General features: G+C 45.3%; 1 protein-coding gene across 1 annotated transcript in view; it reads right to left on the bottom strand.

Moving 5' to 3' along the window:
- The window catches only part of unc5a (unc-5 netrin receptor A), a 115,482-nt gene that overhangs the window by 11,068 nt on the left and 76,494 nt on the right, over positions 1-27,920 (bottom strand). The window contains exons 3-12 of the mRNA XM_078289067.1: positions 27,402-27,545; positions 25,672-25,775; positions 24,099-24,279; positions 21,270-21,437; positions 13,934-14,098; positions 8,251-8,481; positions 7,171-7,470; positions 4,743-4,830; positions 4,077-4,245; positions 1,639-1,872 (exon numbers count right to left, since the gene is read on the bottom strand). Coding sequence (XP_078145193.1) covers positions 1,639-1,872; positions 4,077-4,245; positions 4,743-4,830; positions 7,171-7,470; positions 8,251-8,481; positions 13,934-14,098; positions 21,270-21,437; positions 24,099-24,279; positions 25,672-25,775; positions 27,402-27,545 — 1,784 coding nt within the window. The remainder of the gene's footprint in view (positions 1-1,638; positions 1,873-4,076; positions 4,246-4,742; positions 4,831-7,170; positions 7,471-8,250; positions 8,482-13,933; positions 14,099-21,269; positions 21,438-24,098; positions 24,280-25,671; positions 25,776-27,401; positions 27,546-27,920) is intronic.

Here is a 27,920-nt window from a genome sequence, read left to right as displayed (position 1 = left end):
AAATCACTCACTAAAAACTACAAAACCCTGGAGACGCCGTGGCTTACCACAGGACCAGGTTGTGTGAGAGACGGGGAGCTAATGCACTCAAGGGCGTCAAGGGAGCCGCAGAGTATGGCAGCACAAGTGCTGGAGTCAACAAGCTCAGATGTCCTTTTCCTGGCTAAGAGAGCAAGAGAATAGGAGAGCAAGAGCGAGCCAGAGGGAGAGACAGAGAGAGAGAGAGAGAGAGTTAGATAGAGAGAGAGAGAGATAGAGAGAGAGAGAGAGAGAGAGAGAGAGAGTCTTTTTGTGCACTAGCAGCCTTCCTGCATCCAACACAGGACATACAAGGTCATTTCAACAAACAGTCACACTGCAGCAAAACACCGCCGGGTCACCTGATGATCTGAATATATAAAGAGAACCCCATCATTACAACCGCTTTGATACCAAGTAAACATAAGGTGCAGTATCTATTTGCAAGAAATAGCACTTCCTCTGCAGAGCCGCATAGTTCACAGTTAAAGATTTGCCACCTATTCAGTTATAGTCTTTATCTCCTGTATGTTACAGTACATTAACATACATACATACAGTATATGCATACATTTGAGTACAGTTGAATGTCAGCCAACCACTTCCTTAAGCATGTCTGCTATCATGCGATAGCTGTCAGAAACAGAGAAAGATAAAGGCAGGACAAAATGGAAAGATGGAGAGAGGTAAGGGAGAAGAGGTTTCAGTAATTCCCACCCATCACTACAGCCTGTGCAGAGTCCTCATCTAATCTCAGCTCCCTGAATGTGTGAGTGCTAATTTCAGACAAAGCCCCTACCACTTTCCATGGTTTATGTCCCGCAGCCATCCATAGATTGTGCTGGTGGCCCACCTCTGTACAAGGAGGTCAGCCATTACGGCAGGCAAGAGTGGACTCGAATGGGAAGTGGCACTTGTGGCTGTGGGTGGTGTCAGAGGAAGAGGAACAGCTTGGGAGTGGAGGAGAGGTGGGGAGATGGAGAGGTGGGGAGAGGGAGCACGGGGGTTGCAGGGAAAGGATTGGGAGAGGCTCTCCTTTTAATTTACTAATTAACCATGCAAATGAAATCTTAACAGGCTACTCAGAGGCAGTCCTCGGGGGAGGGAGGAAGGCATTAGCGCTTGATTATACTCCGTCCGTGTGGAGAGCAAAAAAGAGAAGGGAAATATGGTGTTGTGCAAAGTGATGGGAAACTTCTTGGCCCACGGCAGCCAGGCGGAACCACTGACTGCATGGAATGAATATATCCCTGTATGCATGCACACGCACGCGCACACACACACACACACGCACAGTGATTCTATACAGTGATTAAGGTGGACATATGCATTGTTTCAATATACTTGGGAGAGAACATCAGCTGCACAAATCACACATCCTTGAACTTCACATGGTGTAATCAGGCCTGCAATATTGTTCAATTTACCATAGCTATGTCTAACTCCTACATGTCTGTGCTGATTTCTGCTAACCTTCCAAACGTGACAGACAATGCTATTACACATAATAGTCTACCTATCACTCAGTTGATGCGAAACCGCTCGATCCTTGCAATCTGAGGCTAGGAAACCGCCAGCCAAACAGAATTACCAGCAGCACTCCCATTTGTCACGATTTACCTTGAAGACGTCCTGCGTGTCGTCCATGCAATAGACCCTGATGTTGTACTCCAGCGTGGAGCAGTAGGCGTCAGAGAAAAGCACCAGCCTCAGGCGCTTGGCAGCGCCCATGTGGAGGGACTCTCCCACCAGGGCGAAGCGGCCCAGCTGCTCCGAGAACACCCGACACGTCTCCGCTTCCAGCTGGCAGTAGTAGGGCTCCGACACCAGCTCCTCCCCCATCACCAGGACGTCCTGGAGGAGGGGAGGGGGGGAGAGAGGACAAGGTGTGGGTGGCGGGTCAAGCACTCGATATATGAAGGAGGGCAGGGGTGATGTGTTTGATTGGATATTTGATGTATACATGTATGTGTGTGTGTTTGTGCGGGGTTGTTAGGAAGGTAGTTTGGGGCAGTTGCATGGGTCAGGCACATGTGTACATACTTTAAGTGTCTGGGTAACGCTTTAGGGTTGGGAAAAGGGAATGCTTTGTTCCTTCCTCAAATTCCCTTTTCACTGCAGTATGCTTACTCCATACTGACATATAGACACACATATCTTCACACAAAGACACACATCCTATAGAACACCATCAATTTACTAAATAATGCATGAACGAGGTACTCGATTGACATGAAAGGAGACTCCGATAGATTCCCGACAAGAATAGATGGTTCTAGAGGGAAAGAAATGGCCATGGAAATCCAGTAAATATTGGATTATGGGGATTTCCGTCAGCCTTTGTAATTCGTTAACAAAGGTGGAAAGAACTTCCCAAATTACCTGCAAAATAATTGCCAGATGCCGAAGAGTCTTAAAAATGTTACAGCAGGCAGTCCAAGAATTAACTGGTCCTTTAATTTGCCAATGAGCACACAAAGAGACGAAGGAGAGATTTCCAAACAGCACCATCTTGCATTCAGCTTGCATTGTTACAGAACTTAAGCACTGCATCTGCATCACTCACTGTATCTCTAATAAAGACGACAGAGTTGCAAAAATATCACATCCAGTCACAGCAAGGAGCAGTTTTATCACATAATTCCACTCTGCTTTCCAGTCTAATTTGATGGGGACAAATTGGACCCAAGGTGACAACATTTTCTCTAAAATCCCATCATGCCAGTTAACTGACTCTTCCCATTAGCCAATCAACCTGAAGAGAGCATCCTGCCTGCCAAATGCCCAGCTAGCTCCATCAGCCCCCCTCTAGGATCGATCCAACCAGACACCATCTACATCAATAGAATTAGTATTGACACAATTCATTTCCTATGCAACCACAATGGAGTCCCGCTTTTTCATCATCTTAATATTTCTTCGGATGTAGCAGGGAGAGAGAGTTGGCTCAATTACGCTGCCACTTACTCAACCTGCACGCAATTCATTTCCCTCTCTCCTCCTGCTTCTCCATGTCTTTTCTCCCAGTTATCTATTTTCACTCTCTCTTCATGTCTTTCTCTCATTACCTGAGCCTCTCTCTCATTTTCAATGTCCCACTCCCTCTAATGATTTCTCTTATATCCCAAGATCTACACTACCTGCTCTTCTGCATTGCCTCTCTGTTATTCATTGTCTCCCTTTCTTTCTTTTCTGTCTTTTTCTCTCTCTATGGATGTTTGCACTCTCATTCCTTTGTCCACCTGGCACTTTTTCCTGTGGTGGCCACGCAGGCAGGCCGTTGGGCTATATTTGGGCCAGCCGATGATTAAAAGTGCTGGTCTAACCTCTGCCTCAGACAGGCCAATCCATCCCACAGACACCCCACCGCCGCCACACACGGGGAGGCTGAATAATTTATGCACAATATCGAACATGAAAGAAGACCTACTAACACTCCAAAGCCCACCAGCACCCTTTCCAATCTCTCTGGATTGTTGAGATGGGTATACTGCCTCAAACCGCATTTGTTTGTGTGTGTGTGTGTGCGTGCGTGTGTGTATGTGCAAGCGTGTATACATGTGTAGACACAAAAAGAGGTTCTGCCCAACTCCGTCCGATTGGAGTCTTGCAGCTCTGGGTGCTTTCAAATTTCATGGATAGTAAATGTGGAGGGAACTCTGTAATTGGAAGCAGCGGTCAAAGATGGTCAAGGAGCACTCAGAAGAGTACTTTGAGGATCAGTAATTTGCTTACAGAACTAACAAATATTTCTGTTTCGAGAAACATGTTGCCTAGCAACTCTGCTGCTGGAGAGAGGCAGTGCATCCAGGCTTTTGTTCCAGCCCAACAGGAACACACCTGATAGTCGATATAATCTAAGCCCTATAGAGCGAATGTGTGCTGCTAGAACTGCCTCTATACAGCACCGATAGCTTTCCAGTGCAAGTTTCAAGTCGCTGCTGAGCAAGTTTCTACTTTCCATGAAAAGCTTTGAGCAAGTCAGGTAAGACTTTCCAAATTCACTGGGTTGCAAATTTCTGTAGAGGAGTTTTGCTGGAGATATAGTGCTGTCTCACCTCCCAAGTGCCCTCGTAGTTCTGCTTCTTGAGGCGGACGGCCCAGTTCTCGGGGCAGGCGTCGGAGCAGTGGTCCATGCTGAGGATAACTGGCCGGCTCAGGACCACCCCTGGGGGGCCGCAACTCACAATGGGGCTGAGCAGGGTCTGGCAGCCGGCCAGGGGCAACCTGTCCGGGGCGTAGGGAACAGGGTGGAGGGCCGCAACCGGACCAAGATGAATGGTAATGGAAGATGAGAGAAGGGCTTTTACTCATTGAGGTATTTGTGAGAATTTACTGGTCTCTTATAAGCAGGCTATGATACTGTCACCTCTGCAACTTATCTAGCATCTGTGATAGAAAAAAAAATGACAGCCTGCTGAGCCCACCAACTTGGACCGAGTTGTGATGACTGAATACTAACATTACACTATCACAGCATGCTACATGAACTGTGCCTTCTGAGGCTGAATGTAGCAAGCCAGATAAACAGTGTTTTCCAAACAATTCATTTAACTTAAATAGTGCACATCCTGGTAAAAGGGTACGTTATTTATTTACATCCCTCCTCCACAGTACTGGCACAGACTCTTAAGCCTTTCCTAATGGAACAGTAGAGCATCAAAACAAACAGCCTAGCGGCATCCAGGGAAGACTGCCAGTTAGGCAGTGTTAAAGAGACCCACCTTAAATCTTCCTTCCTCTGAACAGTGAGATAAATCTCATAGATCTTTCCTCTGGGGATGGCCTCGGGAGGAATGAGCAGACTGATTCCTAATGCAAATAACAACAAAGGGAGAGAGAGAGGGGTGGGGGGGAACAGGCTCATTTGTTCTGACTGAACAACGCTTTTGTCATCCCACAAAGGAAGCCAGCCCACTCAACAAAACTGTGTGGCCGCAAAAACAAAAACAAATCTAGTCTGAAGGTCAGAGGCAGCCTCCGCCAGGTACAGTAGATGCAAATCTCTGCACCGGCAACCGAGGCGGCGCACGTCCCCACGGTCAACAATTAGCTGAGACAAAAGCTCACACTGAGACGCGCTTTAAATGTCCTCCGTCTGCCACCAAGTAGATAATTGAGACCATGGAACAGACTACTCCAGGAAAATTGCACTTCCCCAAGAGAGTGGCGAAATGCACCTAGGAGAATAGTGAGAGCTATCTGAGGTAGTTTGAGTGTTTGTGGCATTTGTGCTGCGATTCTCATGGCAAAATTATCCACTTAGAATCCCATTTAAGACATAGTACAAACAGTGGATATGTGACACGCTCTTAAGTGTCCCTGGATTGTTAACCGGGTCTGTTCGCCATAAAAGCATCTGTTTGAATAAGGAAAAGGTGCATGAGTGCTCACAGCCATGTCTGTATCCATAAACCATGTCTTCCATGTGTCTGCTCTAAACGGCGGTGCAGGGAGGGGATATCTCTTGTGAGTGGATGCATGCTAGTGCTGTTTTTTGTGTCTCCCAATGAGAAGATGGGTGCCAATGCGTGGTGTAGTCTACATGGCTTTCACTTAATCCATGCATACAATATCTGTAAGAGAGCAGAAGAGAGTGAGAAAGACAGATAGAGAGAGAGAGATGGAAAAAGGAAAAAGACCTTTTCTCCCTCAAGATGCTGGCATATTGGCACTGTCATCCACTAATCTGGACAGCCTACAAAAAGCCAAGTCAAAACACTGTCTTCCAGTGTAATTATATAAGCGCAGTACTCAGCTAATGTAGAGTGGGGAAGCAAAAGAGGGAACTGATGATGGTGGACTTTTATCTTTTATCAGAAGAATCCTTAATGGACTATCTCTATTCCTCTATCTATGCTCTTAGCACACAACTGACACAAATCGCTGTGGGCATCAGCTATAAATTTAAACAGCGCAGTCGTAAGTGAGGGGCCTAATTGGAATAATTTGTTCTAGTTTTTTTTCTAGGAATCCTTTAGAGTACCATGTGTTTGTCACAACTCCTCATTTTATACTGTAGCAATCACTGCACTACTTTGCGTTCATATTGCTTATTTATGTAATAATGTATTAACATAATAGCTGGGATACAGTAAATGGAAATGCCTTGTTTTCTGAATGAAAGTGGGGTGGATGTAAACAAGCATCTTCCTTGTTTTATTCACCTACGATCCCCTTTTATTATCAAGTCATCAAATAGTTAATAAATAATTAATAGTTGTTAAGAACAAGATTATATCTACTTGTGACACCATAAACATAATATATTAATTAGTAATATAGACCAAAATCTAGCATGTGCACTAAACTATTATATATAAAGACACTACAGCATTTTTATGTGTCTTATCACAAACCTATTAACAAAGCCACATGCACAAGGTTTGAAGGCTAAATGCTCTGACTGGGTTGGTCTCAACGAGATGGTGAGACATTTATGGGACTGAGCTGCTATTGATAAATTCTCCCCAGTAATGTCCAATGAGGGACACCGTGTCGATAAAGCAGGTCTCATAAACTTACTGCTCTTGTATGCGTTTTGTTGTGTTTGTTTTTATGTTAAAGCAATAAAAGCGCATGAAATGTGCTACACAAATAAAATTTGACTTGACTTATTTGTGCAGAAATTCTCCATTTAGGAGCAGAAGGTAAATTGCTCAGACAGAACTTTTCTTGTTGTTCTGTGCAGTATTGCAGAATGTAGGACATCCAACAGAGGATTATAGCAATCTCCCAGTCCGTACACAACACAGACTTACAATGCTGTGTCTATTGAAGTAATGCCTGAATGAAATAAAAGCACTCTTATAACGTCAGTGCCATAGAAAAACAATGTATACACTATCAAAACTATCTTATATTTTAGATTCTTTAAAGTAGCCACCCTTGAAGCCCGTGAAGGCATCAACTTCACTATTTATACATGTCTAAGAAACAAATTTCAAGCATTTAAGCATAAGCCTTTAGATCAAAATGGCTTTAAGATGATGAAAAAACATAGTACGATTCAATCAGGTGTGTCCAAACTTTTGACTGGTAGTGAATTTGCCTTCTCATCTAACAGCTTTGATAACATACATTTCCAAGTCGGCAAGCAGCGAATTACACATCCCCTTTAGAAACCTGTTTTCACCAAAGTGAAGCACCCACCTGTGCTGGGGATGGTCAACCTGCCACCCAGGAAGTTGAAGGTTCCATAGGAGGTGTTGGCCACATCGCGGGGCAGCGTTTTGAAGTAGCTCTGAGTGGACAGCCTGCTCACAAAATCAGCAGGGTCAGAGTTCAGCTTGCCGTTGTGCAGAGTGTGGGAGCCGTTGGGCAGCGGGTCCAGCAGAGGCCCGTTGGTCATGGAGAACTTCCCAGTGGTGTCGTGGCGAGAGCGCAGGGTTCCTTGGTAGCTGGTGGTAGTAGTGGTTAGATCGGGCTGGATGGTGAGCAAATGGGAATTCTCTATTAGAATAAAAAAACAAAAAACAAACAGACAAAAGCAAATGTGTGAATCTCCATCAATGGCAGGGGTTCATACATCTAGACACTCGCACACCACACAGACAGACCTCACACTCTCCAAAGCTGTCATGACACACACAAAACACTGAAACAAACAGAAAAAAAAACACATGGCCCACCAAACAGATATTCACTCTCACAGGAATACAAACACTCACGCACACTGACAATACACAAACACAAATTCCACCCAAAAGCCAGTCAATTTTCTCTTCCCCCTCGCTCTCTATCGCTGTCTGTCTCTTTAGCAACCACACAATCAATTCCAAACAGAACTCAGAAAGAGCTTAGTACCCAGAGTGTATAAAGGCTTTTTTCATGGTGAATCACAGGCACTGCAACCCAGTTCCCATCTCCATCCAACTCAGACAGTTGTATTTCTATTACTCGCTGTTAAATCTCAGAGGCTACACAGAGGCAGTAAACAGAGTGGGTACATTTCCTGACAATGAGGTGGTGGCGAAACATAATGTGTCATGCAGACAAATACACAGCGCACACACACATACACACGCGCGCACACACACACACACACAGCACATAATACATCTTGTTCAGAATGCAAACCACTGTAAACATATTCACACCACCACACCGCCACAACCACAAACAAACACAGGATCAATGGTACATGTAGATGAGCGCTGCACGGTCACAGTGGGCGGACTGACAGACCGATGGATGGACAGGAGGAGGGTAGAACAAAGAACAGTGTCCTACTGCTGTGGGGGGGAGGCCTGCGTGGCCGCGGTGCCCACACACCTGGCTTGCTGGGCTTGATGCCCATGGGCTGGAAGCCAGTGGTGAGGATGGAGGAGTCCGCCACGTCGGCATCCAGGCCCTCCTTCTTACGCCGGTAGACCAGCACCACCACGATCAGCAGCAGAGTCAGACACAGAGCCACCGCCACCATGCCCACGTAGAGCGCCACATCCTCGGCCCCGCTCGCCGCTACAGGCCCCACGGAGGGCAGGGAGGAGGGTGGAGAAGGAGAATAAAAAGGAACGAATGGAGAGAACGACAGATCAGATTAGAAATTAATAATCATGACTGAATTATTCCTTCAAGTGTTGAATATCTGTGCTGCGGCAAATATCTTTTATTCCCTTCGATGCGAAGGTCTCTCTTTAAAAATGTGTAAAAATCTGTTTAATAGCATGAAATCACTTCCAAATTCCTTGTTCAATGTCTAACATTGCTTGACTGTGTCCCTGAATGTTTGATATAAAGTTTCAAGAGGCAACATTAGCAAAGCAAATATTAGATAACCATCTAGTTTTTAACCATCTTTAAAAGCCTCGGCCTCAATGTCAAGTTATGGACAAGTGAAGAGCAGAAAAACACTACTTTCTTAAGCAGCTTCTCAGCATTAGCATACTTAAATATCGGGCTTATTACACAAATGCACATACCGCATACACATTCACACACTTCTCTCTTACACACACAAACACCACTCCAGAGAGAGACAGCGGAAAAATGAAGGATTTGCTTATGAAATTCTAGCACCTCTTATTGACTGTCTCTCTCTCAAAAGCATGGAAGCGTCTTTCTCCCAAAAGTACAGTATAAAGATGACAGCTAAGCCCTGACAAACATCACTGTGTGCGTGCGCGCCTGTGTGCCTGTGTGTGTGTCTTGCAGGAGAATGGGATTTGCTACGGCTGTCTCCCTGGGCTGGGGGAATTTGGTGGCGGAGGTGGAGGATGCTCCTGGGGCCTTTGTGGAGGGCCATTGTCCCGGGGAGCCATGGGGGCGTAGTGCTGTCAACTAAACACAGTCACGGAGGGGACATATTCACCAGCGTGGCTTTGAGGGATGGAGAACCACACCAAAGGTTAAGCTACTGTAGGCTGGTGTGTGGTGAGCCAACAACAAGGGGAAGGAGACAGAAATAGAGAGGCAAGGAGAGAAAAGGGGGAGAGACAGAGACGGAGAAGGCACAAGAATGAGAATGAAAAGACAGCATGAAAAAGACTAACAGAGAGACAGCATGTGTCTGTGAGTGACAGCGTGTGGGATTTGCATTCCAGCAATCAGCAGCACTAACACGTCCAAGGGTTTGTGTCAGAATCAACCTGATTAGCATTGAATGTGACATATTTTGATGAATATCTCAAGACTGTGACGGTGTCTTTCTGCCACTGTATACATCCTGCTGCTCGACAGGAACTGTGTGCCTAACCTCAGAAACACCAATTTGACAAGTTTTAATTGGTGTTAATAAATCTGTGACATAAGAATGGCACAATTTAATTAGTAGAATGCTAGGAGTCAAATAAGGAAACGGGAAAATGGTCAGAAGCAGTGAATTCTCGTCTCTTCATCTTTCTCTCTCTCTGACTCTCTTACTCTCATTTCATCTCTTTTCATCCATTTGTCCTTGCCTTCTCTTTTTCCCTTTAAAAATCCATTTCTTTGGACAAAGCCTCCTGACATACAGCGGTCTTTAAGAGAAACGCCAGAATCTATTTCATGGGTGATTATCTCAGAACAATCTGATACCTTAAGTAGCAGGATTATATGCAGGCTGGCTCTATAGCAGGCCGTCATAATGCCAGAGATCTCTTGACATGTAATCAATTGTGAATGACTGGTTGAAGATAAACACAAGATCGTGTGTTTTGTTCTTGACATCACATAACCTGATGCACAGGCCATACTTAAGGTATGAAGAGTCTTATGAGATACACCCTTCCCCCACATCTCATTTCATCTTTTTGCCTGCCTGCCTTACGCCTCTCACTCCATCCCTCCCTCCCTCTCTCCCCTTCTCTGAACCTCAGGGAAGCAGAGAGGTGCTTAACTGTAAGCAGTCTGCACAGCCTTTACACCTTCCACAATGAGCTCCAAAAAAGGGGGAGAGACTATGGCTGGACCTCTCATTAAAGTTCCCAAATCCAATTGTCTTGGAGAGCTAAAGGCCAGACGAGGCTGTGATATTTGGACTTCTACCAGCGCAGTCTGCTGTGATGTGCACTCCGGCTAAAGAAACACCCCTCAGCAAGGAGACAGGCCAAGTGGGCTCTGCTGATTGGATAAACATGGCCTTGGATTAGTCAGTTGTTGTTGTTGTTCTTTCTAAGGGCAAACCAAAGGCACCTGCCTAACCTCAGATGCAAAGATCCGGTATCTTGACTGTTTCTTTTTTTTTTCTCCCCCAAATACCATCCTTACTTAAAACAGACAACCAGACAAAAGAGTCAGTCAATCAGACAAGCCTCTCTCTCTCTCTCTCTCTCCCGCTCTCTCTGTTCTGTCTGTAATCTTTGGAGGCTTATCAGAGCATCGCTGAGTGAAGTTTTATCTGGCCCGCCAGGTGTCACAGCGAAACGATCCTGACGCTCACTACAACCCTGACCAGCACTACTCACAGCTCCTTCTGGTCCGGACATTGATTTTCATGATGCCAGCCAATAATTGAAAGGACGTCCATCACACTTTAATTGACACAGCTAATCAGGTTTTATAATTGGATGGGCTTTACTTTATTTCCCCTCTAACTCTCTCTCTCTTTTTCTCTCACGCACACTATCTTTTTTTTACCTCTCTGGTGCTCGTCACTCCCATCGTTCTTTTCCACTTGACATAATTGGTAGCCAAGAACTTTTGATTCGCTTTGTCTGTGACCTCTCTTCCTGATTGACACCAGCCTGCGGATGATGTGTGGATGTGATGAGCTGTTTTCAAAGTTGACCCCGGGCCAAGCTCTGTTTGTTCCCCCTCCCTCAGCTTTCAGTTGAAGTTCTGAGACTAGCTCCGGGGCTGGCTGGTTAGGGATCAGTTTCTGACTCGAGATGGACTTGTATGGACTTATAATTCATCTCCTCGGAGGCAATGTACCTGGCCTCTGTCGAAATTAGGAGCGGCATTGGCAGTCAGCACAATGTCCGTACCCGATAGTCCTCAACTCACTATACCTGCTCCTTTCTCTCTCCCACGTTGATAAATAAAAGCTTTGCAGCCTCCTGCGCCTTTCCCCTGGGCATTTATCAAGAGAGCTGAGAATATATTTCATCCCATGGCCAATCCCAGTCACTCGCCTGAAGATGAATAACACTGGAGTTCTTAAGGTCAGGGAAATATGGCTACTAAAACTCTCAAAGTGAACGTGACCATTACTATCTCCACAATACAGTCGTTCCATCCCTCTGCAAGTCCCGGTGAAATATAGCCCAAAATAAATGCTCAGCCATTTTTCACGCCGCCCGTGTAACCCCACCCTGACAAACAAACCCATGACGAAACATCAGCTGCTTAGCCATCAAATTAGCCCCCAAATTCAGAATATGAAAACAGACCAATGACATATTAATAGTTGGAGGGTCTTTACACAATATTTAATCATTTCTAATACCCCCCAAAACGGGATGCTGCTGCAAATGAAGTTCATTAACTTAATTACGCACATTAAGCCAAATAATTGTTTTGATGTTGTCCTAATTTTGCGTGGCTGTGCATACAAGCACTATTATTTTTCCCAGTATCCTCTTTGTGCCCTCTAACACCTGGCTGCCATTTTGGCACTGGCACAACGCCAACCTATTTATTATTTCCCTGTAGAGATTTTGGGTAGCTCCATCTTGGGCTTCGCTTGTTTGCTTTATGAAAATGATACTGCCTGGGTTAGATCTGTTTGTTTTCGAGCTGTAACACTAAGCTAAGCTCACTGCTGCACATGGATTCCCACACATGCAATGCCCAAAACAATAACCTCATCTAACATATGCCATTTCCTTCTTAATGAGAGAGATTAGAGATGTTTGTGAGGTCCTCTGACAGAGGACATCTTTTGTTGCAGAATAACTATAGCTCACTCTGCAATTGCATTGTTAAATTACACTGGGAGAGAATGATGCCTTTTGTTTCAGGGGGAAGTTTTCCATCTCAGCTAATAGCCTGGAGACATGGTTGAAGTATGGGAGTTGCTGACAAGCCAAAACCGTCTTGCTATTTTGCTTATTATAATACTTCACACAGCAATTGTCTATGGAAACACATCTGCTGGGAACAGATTGGGACAGGCATTCTTCAGTGGCCAGCACTCTGCTGTGCATCGTCAGTGTAAATTTTGAGTGACTATGTGTGTGTGTGAGGGACAATGACTGGCATCTTTGTGTGTATATCTTGCCTCAGTGGGGAGGAGCTGGTGACCTTTGATGATGGGCCGACTGAGCTTACTGGGTCACTGCTCAGACGGTCTCCAGCCACACTCAGCTCTTGGTTGACACACACATACACACTGCATATCCATATACACAATGCAACATCACATAAAACTCACTGCATATTCTGTAGGCCTATCCACCCCCTCCACCCAACCCCACGCATAACACACATAAGTCTGTCTGATGATGTCAATCAGTGTATGATTCATAATTCATTTTATTAACTCACTGGCCCATGTCAACTGTATCCCCATTAATCTGTGTTTACCATGCAGATCGACCAAATGGTATACTATTTATAGCATTTTCCTTGTGAGATACCACCCTGAGATGCATCGTCTCTGGACGGGAAGCGGGAATATCATCCCGTCTTTGATATCTGTAGGGAACGACAGAGCTCTCCCTTTCATGTCCATCTGGTCGGCGGCGGACCCTGCGGTGCCACTTTCCACTCAACTGCCGCCTTGGCTCTATGAGGCTTGCTGTTTCTAATCCTGACAGTGCGCACATGCACATGCCCCATTAATGACACATGGGGAGCAGCAACACATCCTACTTGGCTGTTTTACAAGGCAAATGAAATATAAGTCTGGCGTGCCACTATACACACAAACACACACAGGCACACACACATGCACGTCGTGAACAATGGCACACACACACACCACCTGTGTGTGTGTTTTCACGCCCGATTTGACCTGTGGTACTTAATCTGGCAGGTTGTGTTTTAATCAGAACAGAGAGATGGTTTAATTCTCAGCTCTATTAATAGGTCAGAGAGCGTCACAGCTACAATGCAGGTGAAAAGATTGTATATTATCTTAGCGCTGAGTTGTCAGACACTTGGCCAAGACCAGTGTTAATTAGAACTGATCCTCTAGAAGGTCACACATGTGGGAAGAGCCGGCAATGGTCTATAGAAAATTATGTTGTTAATACCGGTCCCTTAAGAGGTGGACACCCCCCCTTTAACTTATTTCATTTTTTAACTTATATTAGCAGATAATCAACATCCCTCATACTTGGAAGTTGATGCCTTAGGAAGATAAGAAATGTTTATCATTTACCATTTATCAGCTGTGCTATAATAAAGAAACACTGTTCACTTGGCCCTATTGTGGAAAAGTGGTTAAAATGGTATCTTGTGCTACACAGTAAAGTGCGTTGTTTATCCTTTGATTTGTCTATCCTAGTTTGTCCTTTGATGCTGAAACTGTGGGTTGCAGTATACTCACTCTGAGGACACTGCTCACTGGTACAGTTGAGAGACTGGAGGTCGAGCCCCTGGCACTCCTTGCCCCCGGTGCCAGGTGAAGGCTGGGTACACTCCCGGCTCCTCCACATTGAACAGTCTGCGCCGCACGCCGACCACTTGCTCCACTCACTCCAGCCTCCATCTACTGGAAACACACACAATGGAAAGCATGGGTGAGCACAGACACACACACAAGCACACACACACACACACACACACACACACACACACACACACACACACACACACACACACACACACACACACAACAAAAACTCAAACAGATTCACTTCACTTCTTATATTTTACTTCACAGGCAAAAACTATCTATTGATCGGAAGCATGCTGAGCAGACTCAGTAAAACAAGCAATAACTCCATTCTACAAAGATAGTAAATAGTAAAATCTCTTTACAGTGAAGTCCAGATGAAACAGTGATGTAAAAGCAGTGGTGTATTTGCGTGCGAGAAGAGAACAACTGGTATCATACTCTGTTGCCATCCTGTGCAAATCCACTCTCTCCAAAATGGAAACCTGGTAGGGAAAGCATCGTAAAGACATGCAAATCCACTTGCACACACACAAATCCAGAAGATGCACAGTGAAACCAAAGCGTGCAAAACTGCTGAGGAGAGCCATACTGTCTCTATTCTGCTTTCTTTGTTTTCTTTCAACATGAAAATCAGATGGGTTATGCAACTAAGCTGAACCCCACTGGTACGTGGCTGCTGTGAAGGTGCTGTGGCCTGGCAGGCCCAGCTGTCGACAAACTAAATGTGTACAGGGAGAAGATTCTGGCCCTGGGGAAATTGGTCCCCTACTGTATGACACAGTGTACACACTTAGGCAAACATGCATGCACACACATGCACACACACACAAATCTCCCATTTAAGAATTCTCCTACAAAATGAACATTGCGGAGAGGAAGAAATCTACCATGTTTTGATGTCTTTGGCAAGCAAGCTGCTACTGTAGCAACATGAGCAACATGAGCAACATGAGCAACATGAGCGCTACCTGCAGTCTATGTGAATGCAATAGAGTAGGTGTTGCTCTGAACACAGGCAAAGGCACATTACACCTGCAGCCTATTTCTGTGTATCGTATCTTCGAACACACCGCCATCAGAACAAACAAAATAAAACAAATGGAAATAGGTTGGTAATAGTGGTGAGGTTACCCTGCTATAAGAAATATCAGCTGCTTTACCCCACGCAGAGAGAGAGGCCATTTTGCAAAGGTGCGGGTAATTTGGCATTGCGGCCGGGGGGCTGGTGGCTGGGAGTGATATTGAGAGTGACACAGTGCCAGGCCTGGGGAAGGTTACCATAGGGCTAATGGGAAAAAGAGCAGTAATGAGCTCTCATGGGGGAAAAAAAACGCCACTCTCTCCCTCTCTTTCTCTCTCTCTCTCTCTCCCTCCCTCCCAAATGGAAGGGTGAAGGGGACCAGACAAGGATCACCACAGAGCTGCCCTATGCGCACGCACGCACACACACACACCCACTCACACACACACACACACACACACACACACACACCTCTATGACAGCAGCGGCTCCCCTCCTGATTGACCTATACGCAAGGAAGCTTTAGTGCTCATTAATCCTCGCAATATAGAGTGCAGGGGGCGTGACCCCCAAAGTGCAAGTCTGACCCAGAGCGGGTCAGAGGCTTTGGTTAATAAAACATAAGTGAGACGGTGAGATGTTATTCAGGGCGGAATACCTATTATTGTATAATGGTATAATGATGTTATTTGGTTTCAGAGTAAGTCCCCTGGACAAAGAGCTGTCCTAATGGGCGCTGTGAGCCTATTAGGCCTGAGGTACAGGTGGGGAATGTGCGCGCTCGTGAATCAGACCCGGCTCCCACACAAGTCTGCATATTTGTCCATGTGTGCCCTCAACTGATTGCTAGAGAATTTGAGTGTGTGTGTGTGTGGCGGGATGCTGACACAGCTCGGGTCTCTTTGCAGTCAGATCCATTTGGCAGAGAGAGCAGAACCAATCAGATAATTGTCCTTGTTTGGCATTGAGTGGACCCATCCGTGGGCCAGTGGGCTGATTATCCAGGCTGGGAATGAGAATGATTGAATAGAGAATTACATCCTAATGAATATATTATGTCGCCCCTCAGTTTATCCACACCACTGTGAAATAAAGAGACGAGATCAACATCTGCCCTGATGAGGTGATGAAATTCAACTTCTCTTTTCCACCACAAAGCAAGACTAATGACCATGCAAATGACATTTTCAAACAAGGAGATTGGAGAGGAAACAGGGTGCTGCTGATGCGCATTTGGATGAGATACAGTACAAACACTGTGACCCCAGGCAGAAGAAAATCAAAAGAAGATAAAGATGCATAAACAGTGTTTGATGGTCACTCTGAACAGATTGCATTGCAAATATTTCAAGAACAGAGGAAGCTTTGACAAGACCATAAAAAAAATTAGCAAATCAAAGATAGTCAGTAGTTACAATAAATGCAGTGAGACAGGAAAATAGACCTTTTCTTGAAATGTTTTTGAAATTCAAGGCTAAAATCAAAACCAAAACCCATTCATGCCCTTACTTCTCCAAAGCCCGCATTAGACAGTCTATCAAAATAAAGAAAATTGCTGTCCATAGCCACAGTTTTCCTTAACAAAACCCCAGAGAGAGATTGTTAGTGCCACTGCAAAGGCACCACAGCTGATTTTCAATCATGCAGCACAACAGGTTTTGGGTCAGGCAGGTCTGGGAGGAGGGACAATAATACAATAGCCCAGTGGCAGGCCCCCATTTGGACATGTTGTCAAGAGGAGAAGCAAAAGGCACCCGACCGTTCTTTACAGACCGGTAGGAGGGCCCGTTTGAGGCTTCGCTGTTCAAAATCACAATGGCCGCTGACGGACACAGTCCGAGATCATCGGACACCTATGGCTGCTGTGTCCTTGAGGAGAACACAAGGAGGTAGACAAGCACCACTGAGATCAGCGGGCTGCCTCTCCACTCCCACTGTCCTGTCAACACACATGTGTGCACAGTAACCACCCCTAATCCCAGTGTTCAAAGGCAGATGAAAGAAGCCGCAGAAAACCACAGACCTGGCGAGGGGTTTGATGTCTTTGCCAAAATTGCCACAGAAACAGGTGATGCAACAGAGATTCACCACCAAACCTTATTCTGTATTTCTGGCACGCCGAATACAATGGAAAATATGATTTTGCTCGCTGGTTGATACATGTGATAGAGTGATCAATAACTGAAAACTGGAGACTGACAGGCACAAAACAATATCTCTATTCTTTCTGCGTCATAGGTAGGCTGATCACTCCACTCCCTTATGATAACTAACCCAGCAGAAAAATACCTAAGTGGGAGACAGAATGAGATGTGGATAGGGTGAGCCAAAAGAAATGGCACAGAATGATTAAAAACAACCCCGATGCAAGGCTCTCACCAGATGGCCACCGTCTTTTCTCAGCAAACTAATGTATTTCTCTTTCATATTTATTTAGCCCTGCCCTTTATTTATTCTTTGGGGAAAATGTGGAGAATACAGAACAACCTCCGAGATAATATTCAGAGACACATGAATGCTTGCTTCCAAGGTAGTATTAGACATTTGCCTGCAGTGCCTTTTTACACAGCAGACACACGGGTGCTAACATGCATGCGTACAACACACAAATGCGCACACACACACACACACACACACACAAACCACTACAAAAGTGTGTGCACAAACACACATCAGCCCCCGAGTCTGTTTATTTTCTATCTAGTATAAATCTCACGACTCCTCTAGCAAGCCTGAGGGATGGGTACAATATTTAAATAATTCACACAAGTTAGAAATCTCTTCAGGTTGTTTGCTGTTCCCTCTCACATCAGGGTACAGTTTAATTCATTTGGCAGAGGCAGGTGTCACCACGTCGTTTCCAAAACTAGGGACTAACTATTTCCTGTTGGCTCAGATCGTCTCTCTTTGTAGGAAATGTTGGCGTGAACAAGACTTGGCCCTGTCTGACATTTTGCCATGTCTGTTGGCTGTGACCACAAGTCAATGCAGTGGCGAAGTCAATGAAAGGGTAAGGGAGGGAGTGCAGGATTATGTGGGATGTTTCAGGGGGGTGGGATGAAAGAGAGCCAAAAAGAGAAAGAAAGATTGATACAAAAAGAGAGAGAGAGAGGGAGAGAGAGAGAGAGAGAGAGAGAGAGAGAGACACAGACAGAGAGAGAGAAATGGAGATAAGCTCTTGTGTAGTTCGGCTACTTGCTGTCTCCAGTGTAGATCTGCTCCGCTTGGAGCCTAAGGCTTTAGCCTCGCTCTCCTCCTCCTCCACCTCCACAGCTCCCTGTGTCTCTCCCAGCATGGAGCCCATCTGATCTGCCACACAGGCCTCCGCCAACTCTCATTAAACACTTTGGAGACTTAGACAAAAATACAGATGAGCCTCTCAAACTTCACACTTTTCTGATGAGAGGCGGGAGCTCACATTTGGACATGAGAGTCATCGTGAATAGACATGTGAAGAGCTCCGTCATTGAGCAGACTGTTGTGGATGGTGTCAGTCGGTGGAAGCTATTTGATAAAATGGGCGGAGAGGAAAAATGCCTCTGTGGCTGCATGAGCACTGCTCCGAGAGAATCAAAATATTACTTTTTGTAATGTGGAACAACACATGGCCGAGGGCATTATGACAGGAAATATATATAGTTAGCTGGGCAATGCAAAGATTAATTACAGCCTTTGCATGTTGCTGGTTCCAAATTTAAATTGATTTGTTTCCAGTGTATATTCCTTCAGCTGACAGCATCTCTTTATCCCCACAGGCTGAGTACTGCAAATCTGAGAGGCCATCGATGCGCTTTAGACAAAACAGAAACAGTCAACAACCACAAATTAAACAGAATCAGCAGCTGCAAGACAAAATATATTTTTCTGTAACCCCTTTTACAAAAATCTAATGTCTAAAATAAGACAAGAAATGCAATAGAGAGCTAATGATCAACAAAGACTCTTAGTCTGGATAATTAATGAACTCCTGCAACCAGACCAGCATTAGATCATGCAATTTTTAAAAAGCAGCTCAAAAACAAAGGCATACTAGAAGAAACACGCCTCTCAACATGCCTAACTGCAAAAAAAAAACAACACTACTTCTGAATTCAAATGTCAGCCGTGTCTAAATAAATAACATGATGTCTATCTGCAGCGTTACAGCTCCCCATGTAATTCATTCTGCTGAAGTCTCTCTCTTCAGTAATGATATGAAATCACCAACTACTGTGCATCTAGCGGATTGGACCTGAAAAGGCTGCGAACAGTGCTAATTAAAGTTGTTACATGTGACCCCGGTATCTAAGGATGCTCTCTGCTCGGCTGGTCTCATCTCACTGAACATGACTCCTATGTGACAGCCTCTATTCCTGCATTCAGCCTGAAAATAATGATTCATACATGTATTAATCATGTGTTTGATAAATCAAAGTGGGTGAAGATGTAATCGGGGCCGTCTTGGCTGGGCTGTGTCTGTGCTTGGTGACAAATGAAGGGAGCAGTCAGTTAATCTCGGGGGGCTTCAGACGCGTCTCTGTGAGTACACAACAGAGCCGCGGTGCCGCTTGTTATTGGAAACAACACCCCATCATCCCCAGGCCCTGGTGTGGTGGACTTTGGCCTCGACGGGAACCCTCTCCTGGTGCGGACAGCTGGGTCTGTCTCTGCCACTGATGTTCTGTCTGAGACAGGTGACAGGTGAAAAAAAAAAAAAAGGAGGCAGAGACTACCCTCTGTTACCGAACAAAAAGACTGCTGGAGGTGTGAGAGAGGTCACGCCGCTGTTGCATCCCTCATCAAAAGAGCAAAAAAAAAAAAAAAAAAAAGGAGCTCTGTCTCTGTCCAAAGTCTCCGCAGACTGTGCTCACACGGCACAATACAATTCTGTCACAGCACCCTAAGGCTTGAAATTACACACTTACGCCTTGTGGTGGGGGTGAGGGTGGGGGTGGGGGTGAGGGTGAGGGTGGGTGGGCAGGGTCTAACAATAGCAGCTTGGACTGACATTAATCTCTTTAAGCTCATGGAGGTCAGTATCATGCGTTGCTATGGGAATGTCAAGCATCCCTGGACACTCCTCTAATTCCATTACTTATTGCCCCAGCGCTAATAATTCCAAATCCGTCCAGATAGCGTCCTGCCTCCACGCTTCCTTTGTCTTTTCCCTCCTGCTGTATTCCAGCGGGCCATGTTACTTACACTCACGCTTGACGTCTAGTGATGTCTTTACATGGGAGATGTGTAACACAACACCCTGATTCACTGAGGTAGATAACCTCTGTTTTAGGCAGGGAGAAGCTGCCACTGCCAGAGGTGTTGGATTTCCCTCTCTGCTATTTACCGAGCGTGGGAGATTTCTCCTGCGGTCAGCATGGCTGTAGAGCGCCAGCTATGTCCACAAACTGATCTGCTGGCAGCACAACAGCCGCCTCTTGTACACACTCAGCCTTTCTCTACTTCTTTCTCAGTTTTCTTCGCTCTCTCTCTTTCTCTCTGTGCTTTGTTTCTGCCTCCCTTACACTGCATCTTATTCCATCTGTCTCGATCCCTTCTTCCACTTTACGCCTCCTTTTTCCTATTGTGCTCTCTCTCTGTGTGTGTCTCTCTCTCGCTCTCTATCTCTCTCTCTCCGTCTCTCTCTCTCTCAGGGGGATAATGTGGGCCTGCAAATGAAGCAGCATCTCAGGCTGCAAGAGATCGATATGCGCTGCTCAGCATCAGGCATGACGCTCTCTGCCTCTCTGACACTCTCACAAGGGAGACCAGGGAGGCGAATCAAACACGCCTTAACTCCTCAGACGTAAACATGGCACACCGGCTGCCATAATTCACTTTTTTATTGCCCATATTTACTACATGGCTTGAGCGGCAAACAATAACAAATGTACTAGCTGGTTTGACACAGTGCCGTGGCTGGGACCGTGTCTCTTTAAGGAGACAGGTCTATGAAATAAAAGCAGGGTCCGCGTACAGTGCAGAAGAAAAAGAGATACGTGAACGAAGCTTGATGATAGTAAATCATTTTCAGTATGAAGCTTTACTTTGAGCGCTAATAGGCTCTGACATCGCTGTGTCAGCTGTCTAATTGCAGGAAACAACAAATGTACTGCCAACTAAGAAAAGACCTCATCGCAAACAAAGGTGCGGTACAAAACGGCAGCCAAACTAAAGATGGAACAGATGACTTCTAGATGCAAAAAAGCAAAAAGGAAGCCAGAGGAAGCCAAGCGCCACAGGACAAGCAGGTTGCCTGGGAGTTACCTGGACAGGTGGCCACGCAGGCACTTTTCTGGACGTTCTGCCCCTCGCAGGACGTGCCTCCGTTCAGTGGGGTGGGGTTGGTGCAGCTCCGACTCCTCTTCTGCCAGCCACGCCCACACACGGCGCTGCAGGACGACCAGGTGGTCCACGTGGACCAGCCGCCGTTGACTGTCCGACCCGCGCCAGGGGGATGGAGGGATGGGGGGAGGGAGAGGGATGGAGGGAGGGAGGGATGGATGGAGGGACAGAGCAGCCAGGATTACCCGACATGCACCAAGGAAAAAAGAGGTGTGTAGCGCTAGAGTAATCGTGACTACCATTACACTCTTTGGTCCAGCACTGCAAGGGGAACTTAATGGAAGAGCAAGAGCAAAGGGGCTGCTTCCTGTGTTCGAGTTGGAATTACAGCCAACTGCAGTGAAAACAAAATGGCTTCAACAGGGAGCAGAAAATAACATGACAGCCTGCCATCTTTGACCTTATCTTTGAGTAAGACACAGTTGCTGCAAAGAATCTGTGACTAATGGACATTTGAAATATCCCTCTGTGTTTCACCAAAGCAATGTAAGGACATTATCTAAGAGTCATAAGATAATCATAATATAATAACTGTAAAGAAATGCCACGTACAGCAAAACGCTCATGGTCAAAAATGCATAAAACAACATCACCTAGTTCTTGGAAATGCCAACCCCACTTCTGAAAGATAAGTATGCCATGGCTGTTCCAGTAATTCTGATTGCGTCCTTCACACATCCACCATTGATTTCACATTATTTCATGTCATTCTCGAATCTGAAGTATTCCTTGAATTGTAGAGAACAACACTGCATCATTTAATGCTCTTTTTATATTTGAGACTGAAAGGCCAGGCAGTTCAAACTCTGCTGGCTGAATCCCTATTATTGCAGCCACATGCTGAAATAATGCCCATGTTTCGAACCTCGGCTGTCTATTGGCACATAATTGGTGCTATATAATTGGATCATGGCAGGTGATTACATCAAATCAAGCTGGTTTAATTCTAATCAACTCCTTCCTGTATCCACTGTGTTAGCCTTCCAAGCTACCGAGATTCCTGATTTGTTGACTTGAACAGCAGTCTCATTCCTCCTCGGTACATACTCCCTTCCTAATTTCCCCCTAACTCTCCCCTGCGCTTGTCGTGGCTGAATCATTTCCTTGCCCTCTCTATGCGATTGATTGCCCACCACGGCGAGGTAAATTGCCAGGCAAACTCGGCCCCTGATTACCTCTTAGCACAGAGTGCAGTCACACCAGCCAGGCCTTGTTAAAATGCATCTCTGGCCCCCTGTTGAACCCCCCTTTGAAAAGGAGAGGTTATTATGACTTGCTAGAGTTCAGCTGGAACAGTGAACTCTGATGCTCTCAGACAACTAAATTGTTCTTTCCTGGTACAGATAAGAGACATATAAGTGAACAGCAATAACAGGTCTTTTGAATAGAACCTCTTCTACTGTGATTTCACCTCAATTAATGTTTCAATGGCAATACATTTGTCATCTTGTCAAGTATGGTGTGATTGGGAAGAAATAAAATTGCACATGCAAGCACCCCTGTAATTTGTTCACAATTTCTTGGGTCTATGAGTGAAAACCATTGATTGACAATATAAGAAAGACAAACAATACAGTGCAAATGCTCTTGCCTCCACATTCATTTCAACTCCAGATTTCTACATCTGAAAATCCACAGAGCAAGCCGCTCAATCATCTTTCAACAACAAATCTAATCAATTATGATCTACTGTAGGAATAATTGTGCTCTCTACTTGATATGCTGGAGCCTTAGACAAGTGTATGATAGTGTGCGTTTTGACTTCATGCTCCAAATTAATATATTCCGTTTGAAACCATTCACTGTGAAAGTGCATGTGCCTCAGTTTTCAATTACATTCAGAGCCATACAGCCGTGACCCATGGTGTTTTAGCCACTGACACTTCAAATACAATAAACAACTACTCTTGTTCTCTCGTTCCTAACTACTTGTCTTTTCTGACTTTACTTTATTGTCTTTTCTGGCAGCCTCAACAAACACAGACACAGCTGCAGACATTGCGCCACATTGTGCATCCTTCTTGTATGCACAATGTTGCTTTCATGATGCATTCCCGGGGTGATTACCATCTCATGTTTGCATGTAGCCGAGAATTAAGCCGGCCTGTAATGTATGCAAACTTTAGTAGTGCCGGTACCCAGGGAACCCTCTGTGGTAGAAAATATGCTGTTCCTCTGCATTTTAATAAAGGTCAGTCTGCTTATCAAGCCAAGTCGTTATTTACAGTTTGCTGTTCAATTTCTCTTCTCATATTGGATCCACTTCAGAAACGGAGTAAGATCGCAGCCTCAAGATTGGAGACTATGCCAGCTTTGGCAGAATGGTTGCCAGCTACATTTTAAGTTGTGCTAATGATTGTGTAGATACACTGCATTTACATATCGGGTAATTCATGATACTGTAAGTTATTGCTTGCTGAACAATAAAACTGACTTATGCAAGTTGTCACTATATGTCACATATGTGTGTGACATATGTAACATTGCATATTGTTATTATCACAAGTATAGAGTAGAAACTGTACATAATAATAGGGCCACTTGACACAGAATTGCACCCAGGTATCTACCATGCAAGAAAACATGCAGAGGTCCACTAGATATGTGGGATAACAGTAGGAGGCCACATGCAAGCAAAACATGATTTATTTAAGGTGATTTCATCCCTGCACATTTTGAAGCTCCTCTCGTTCCACTCTGTGTGCAGAGCTTTGACATCAGTCTGCCCTGTTGAAAGAAGTCGTCACTTACCGTAGACTAGGACCGTGGCGGAGGTACTTTTACGGCGGGCGACAATGTTTTTGGCCACACAGGTGTAGTTGCCTGTGTCTGCCAGCCGGGCTTGTTTGATGATGAGATTATGGTCCGCCGTGATGAAGAAATTGGGGTCGCTCACCGGGTCGATCACATCCTCATTTCTCTGCCACTCCACCTGAAAATATGTTTTGATGGTCAAAACCCACTGCAAGTGGACAGGAATTCTCTTCCGCTCTCATGCAACCCTTCAATGGCCGCAGACATGCAGTGGATGAGAGAGAATATTTTTTACACTTGGGGAAAGACAAAAAAACAGTGAGCAACTTCATTTTCAATGCAATCAAACACACAAAAAGGGGACAAAATGCAACTTGGTATGATAGTGATGCAAGAGAGGGAATTAAATTATTTAGACATGAAATTAATTTATTTTTTGATTCTCTTTCAGTGTGGGGAGTGTAGCTTTTGTTTCACAGCTGTTGGAGATCTCTGTAGCTGCTGGGGGTCTGTGAATGAACTGATCACACATTATGTAGTCCCTCTCAGAGAATCCCAAACCAATGTTATTCCTTTTTCGGTGTACTCTCAGATTGGCTTGCTTGTTTTCTTGCTCTCACTTGACCCCTTACCGTCTCGGGAGTAGCTTCCGTACAGTAGCGTTGTTGCTGCTGTAACAGCCAGTTGCGATGCAGCTTATAATTGGGCTTTCTTCCTCTTGTGTGCCATCTCTGTTTTCTCCTGTGGCGACTTCTGCTCTGATGTTGTCTTCTGTTGAACTGTGGCTGGCACCTTCTCTCCCCGTTCCTCCGAACTGTCCCTACACTGTCGGACTGAGATTGGCTATTCTGCTGCTACAGGTCTCTGTGCTGTCTGAGTGGCTGGCCTAACCTCCTCTTGTGTTGTTATTGGAGCAGTTAGTGCCTAGCTGGGACCGCGAGCATGCAGCAGACGAGGTGGAACAGCTGGCCCGGTCTCACACACACCAAAGTCAGGGAGAGAGAGAGGGGGGGGGGGGGGGGGGAGACTTGGACAGAACAAGAGAGAAACCAGATACAGAGTAATAGAGAAAATAGAGAGAGAGAATCAGAGAGGGAGAGAGACAGAAAGCAAGTGAGAAAGAGGGAGAGTGCGAGAGAGAGACTTGGACAGAATGATGAGAGATAGACAGTATGAGAGATACATAGGAAGAGAAAAGATAGAGAGAAAGAACGAGAGAGGGAGAAAAAGAGGCAAATAGAGCCATTAATTATGGATAGGCCTTTAGAGATGCCAAACGGGGAGTGAAGCCTCGAAGCCTGTCCTGAGTGATGTGACGAGACGATGTGATATACGGCTTCCCAGAGATGTAAAAGAGATAATAAATCAATAAGGGGGAATAATTAGAGGTGTAATTTATCCGTCCAGGGGTGTGTGTTGCCTGGTATAGCGGGGAGTGACGCCGGGGGGCTGATCCTGAGCCAGGTTTTGCTCTCTGTCCTACTAGTGAAGGAAGGGTAAACGGATGCTAGATGTGAACCTATAAATAACTTCTGCCTTAGGTTGAGTATCTACAGTATCTGTCTCTCACCTCGGCTGGTGGCACTCCCTCGGGGGGATGGCAGCGCAATAACACCTCCTGGTCCAATGCCACCTCCTTACCCAGCGGCTCCTCCTCAAAGTTCTTTCTCAGGTCTGTCGGAGAAGAGATGGGGAAAACTTAACCCGTTAGAATCCTTGGGAGATCTTGCGAGGCTTACATGAAATACATGTACAAACTTGGCCCGACAATGTTTCCAATTTTTCACTGCTGAAATGCCCACCCATCCCCTCACTGAGCATGTCGCACTCCAATTGGCCTCTAAGTCACAGGGGGATCGGTGGCACCAACCATGTTGCTTATTACAGGCTGCCTGGCTGGTTCGAAGATGCTTGTCTGCTGCCAGAGGGGCCCAGCATCAAGCAAAAGCAATTGCATTACCCCCTCACTCCTGCCTCCCACCCACTCTCCTCTCCCCGGCATCCGCCAGCCTCCAGCCTCCATCTGTATGAGGGCTTGGAGCAGCCACACGAAAACAAAGCCCCGAGGCGCCTGGACAAGAGCTCCTGCAAGCCTGGCTGACTGCATGGGGCTTCACATTACGTCTCACTGAATTCTCTTACTGTTGCGCCATATATTTGTCAGTACGCCCGGGCTGTGAATTACACAGGTAAAATTGGCAATGCTTATTTCTTACGGGGAGAAATAAACGCTGAGCTATTTGTATCTGATGAGCTAGACAGGCCGCAGATAGCTGGCGGGTTAAAGCAAATTTGATGTTGTGTTCACCCCAGGTTTTGACTCAGAGCTAAGCAATGTGTTAGTGTTGCTAGTGGCTGAGGGCGCGGCTGTGAGCCTCCGGTGAATTCCTTTAAACAGATGTTGGGCCTGTCCCGGCCAATCACACTGAGAGAAACATTAAGATGAGCAGAGCGTTTCACGACATTCAATTTAATTAAAGCAGATACAATGAGACTGGAGGAGACTTAAGATTTAACAGTCTTGGAAGGCACAAATGTATGTGTATTGTGTGTGTGGGTGTGTGTGTGTGTAGTGTGTGCGTGCGCACGTGTGTTTACTAAAGCATGTGTGTGTCCTTATCTTACATCTTACTGACTTTGTTGAGCTCTCACACAAGGTTGGATAATGAATGTGTGTTTTCAAAACGTCTGGTGGTTTGGAGACAGCGCTGCGTTCGGCTCAGTCTGGAATAATGCATATTTATGTGCGAATTAATAGGCAGAATGCTTTAAAATACGCAGACGTAAAATGGCTTCTTCTAATAAAGCTTTTGAGGCTGCAGCTAGAACTCTCCGTGTTCCCAAGACAGATTTATGATTGCTGCACAGCAATAAATTTCAAATCTGTTTTTATTCCAGTTATTTTCATCATAGGGATCATTGCTGATATACTGTATCTAGTGAAAAATATGCTCATGAATACTCAAATTTAGTGCTCCACTTTTTTTTTTTACGCTGTCTCCAAGTGGATGTATTACTCTGTCTCCTTCTCCTCGTCTTCGTCTGATATTTTTGTCTTATAAGTAGTATCTCAGAAACATTATTTAACTAAATTGCAATCATAGTAATACACTGTATGGCATCAAACCATAATGGCCTCTGGGCTAATTGTAGAGATGAAAGTTAGACTTCCCCCCCAAAAGCCAATTCATCTGGCTAATATCCTCTTCTTAATACATACTGAAAATGCAATATATAAGCACCTTGTTATACAGCGATTGCTTTAGTAATGACATAGTAATAATTTTAAAGTGCACTTACAGGCAATCCTGATGTATGCTTTTTGGCTTTTCTGGGTTCCGGTAGTGCTCCAGGCAACACACTGGCACCAGTACTCATCAAGACCGAAGATCTTCTCCACCTGCTGTCTGGTAATATCAATCTTCACTTGCATAATAGGCAGCGCTGCAAAGCAAACACAGGATCACAGTCAAAATGGAGAACAGAGGAGTAGCAGGCTGTATAGGTTTGTCAGCACCAACTCATTTGATGGCTTTCAAGTATGAAATGACCATAAGTATTCCTCAACAGGAAGGAAAAAAAATAATGCGTTGAATTGAATCCTTAAGTGCATTTGTACCCCTGACCCAAACCAGCGAAGGAGAACTCATTTAGAGCTGGGCAGAATAAACAAGCAGAGCACCATAATCAAATATAAACAGAGTGCTTGTTAACTGGGAAGAATAAGAAGAAAGCCTCACAGCCATCCTTGGTGTAATTTGGGGGGTGGTAAAATAGCGACAGTTTAAACGCGGTCTCAGTCTCAGTCATTTGGGAAGG

This window comes from Centroberyx gerrardi, chromosome 16, assembly GCF_048128805.1.
Source record: "Centroberyx gerrardi isolate f3 chromosome 16, fCenGer3.hap1.cur.20231027, whole genome shotgun sequence".
Taxonomy (NCBI): Eukaryota; Metazoa; Chordata; class Actinopteri; order Beryciformes; family Berycidae; genus Centroberyx; species Centroberyx gerrardi.
Note: the sequence above shows the minus strand (reverse complement) of the source record. Positions and strands in the feature narration are given on the sequence as shown.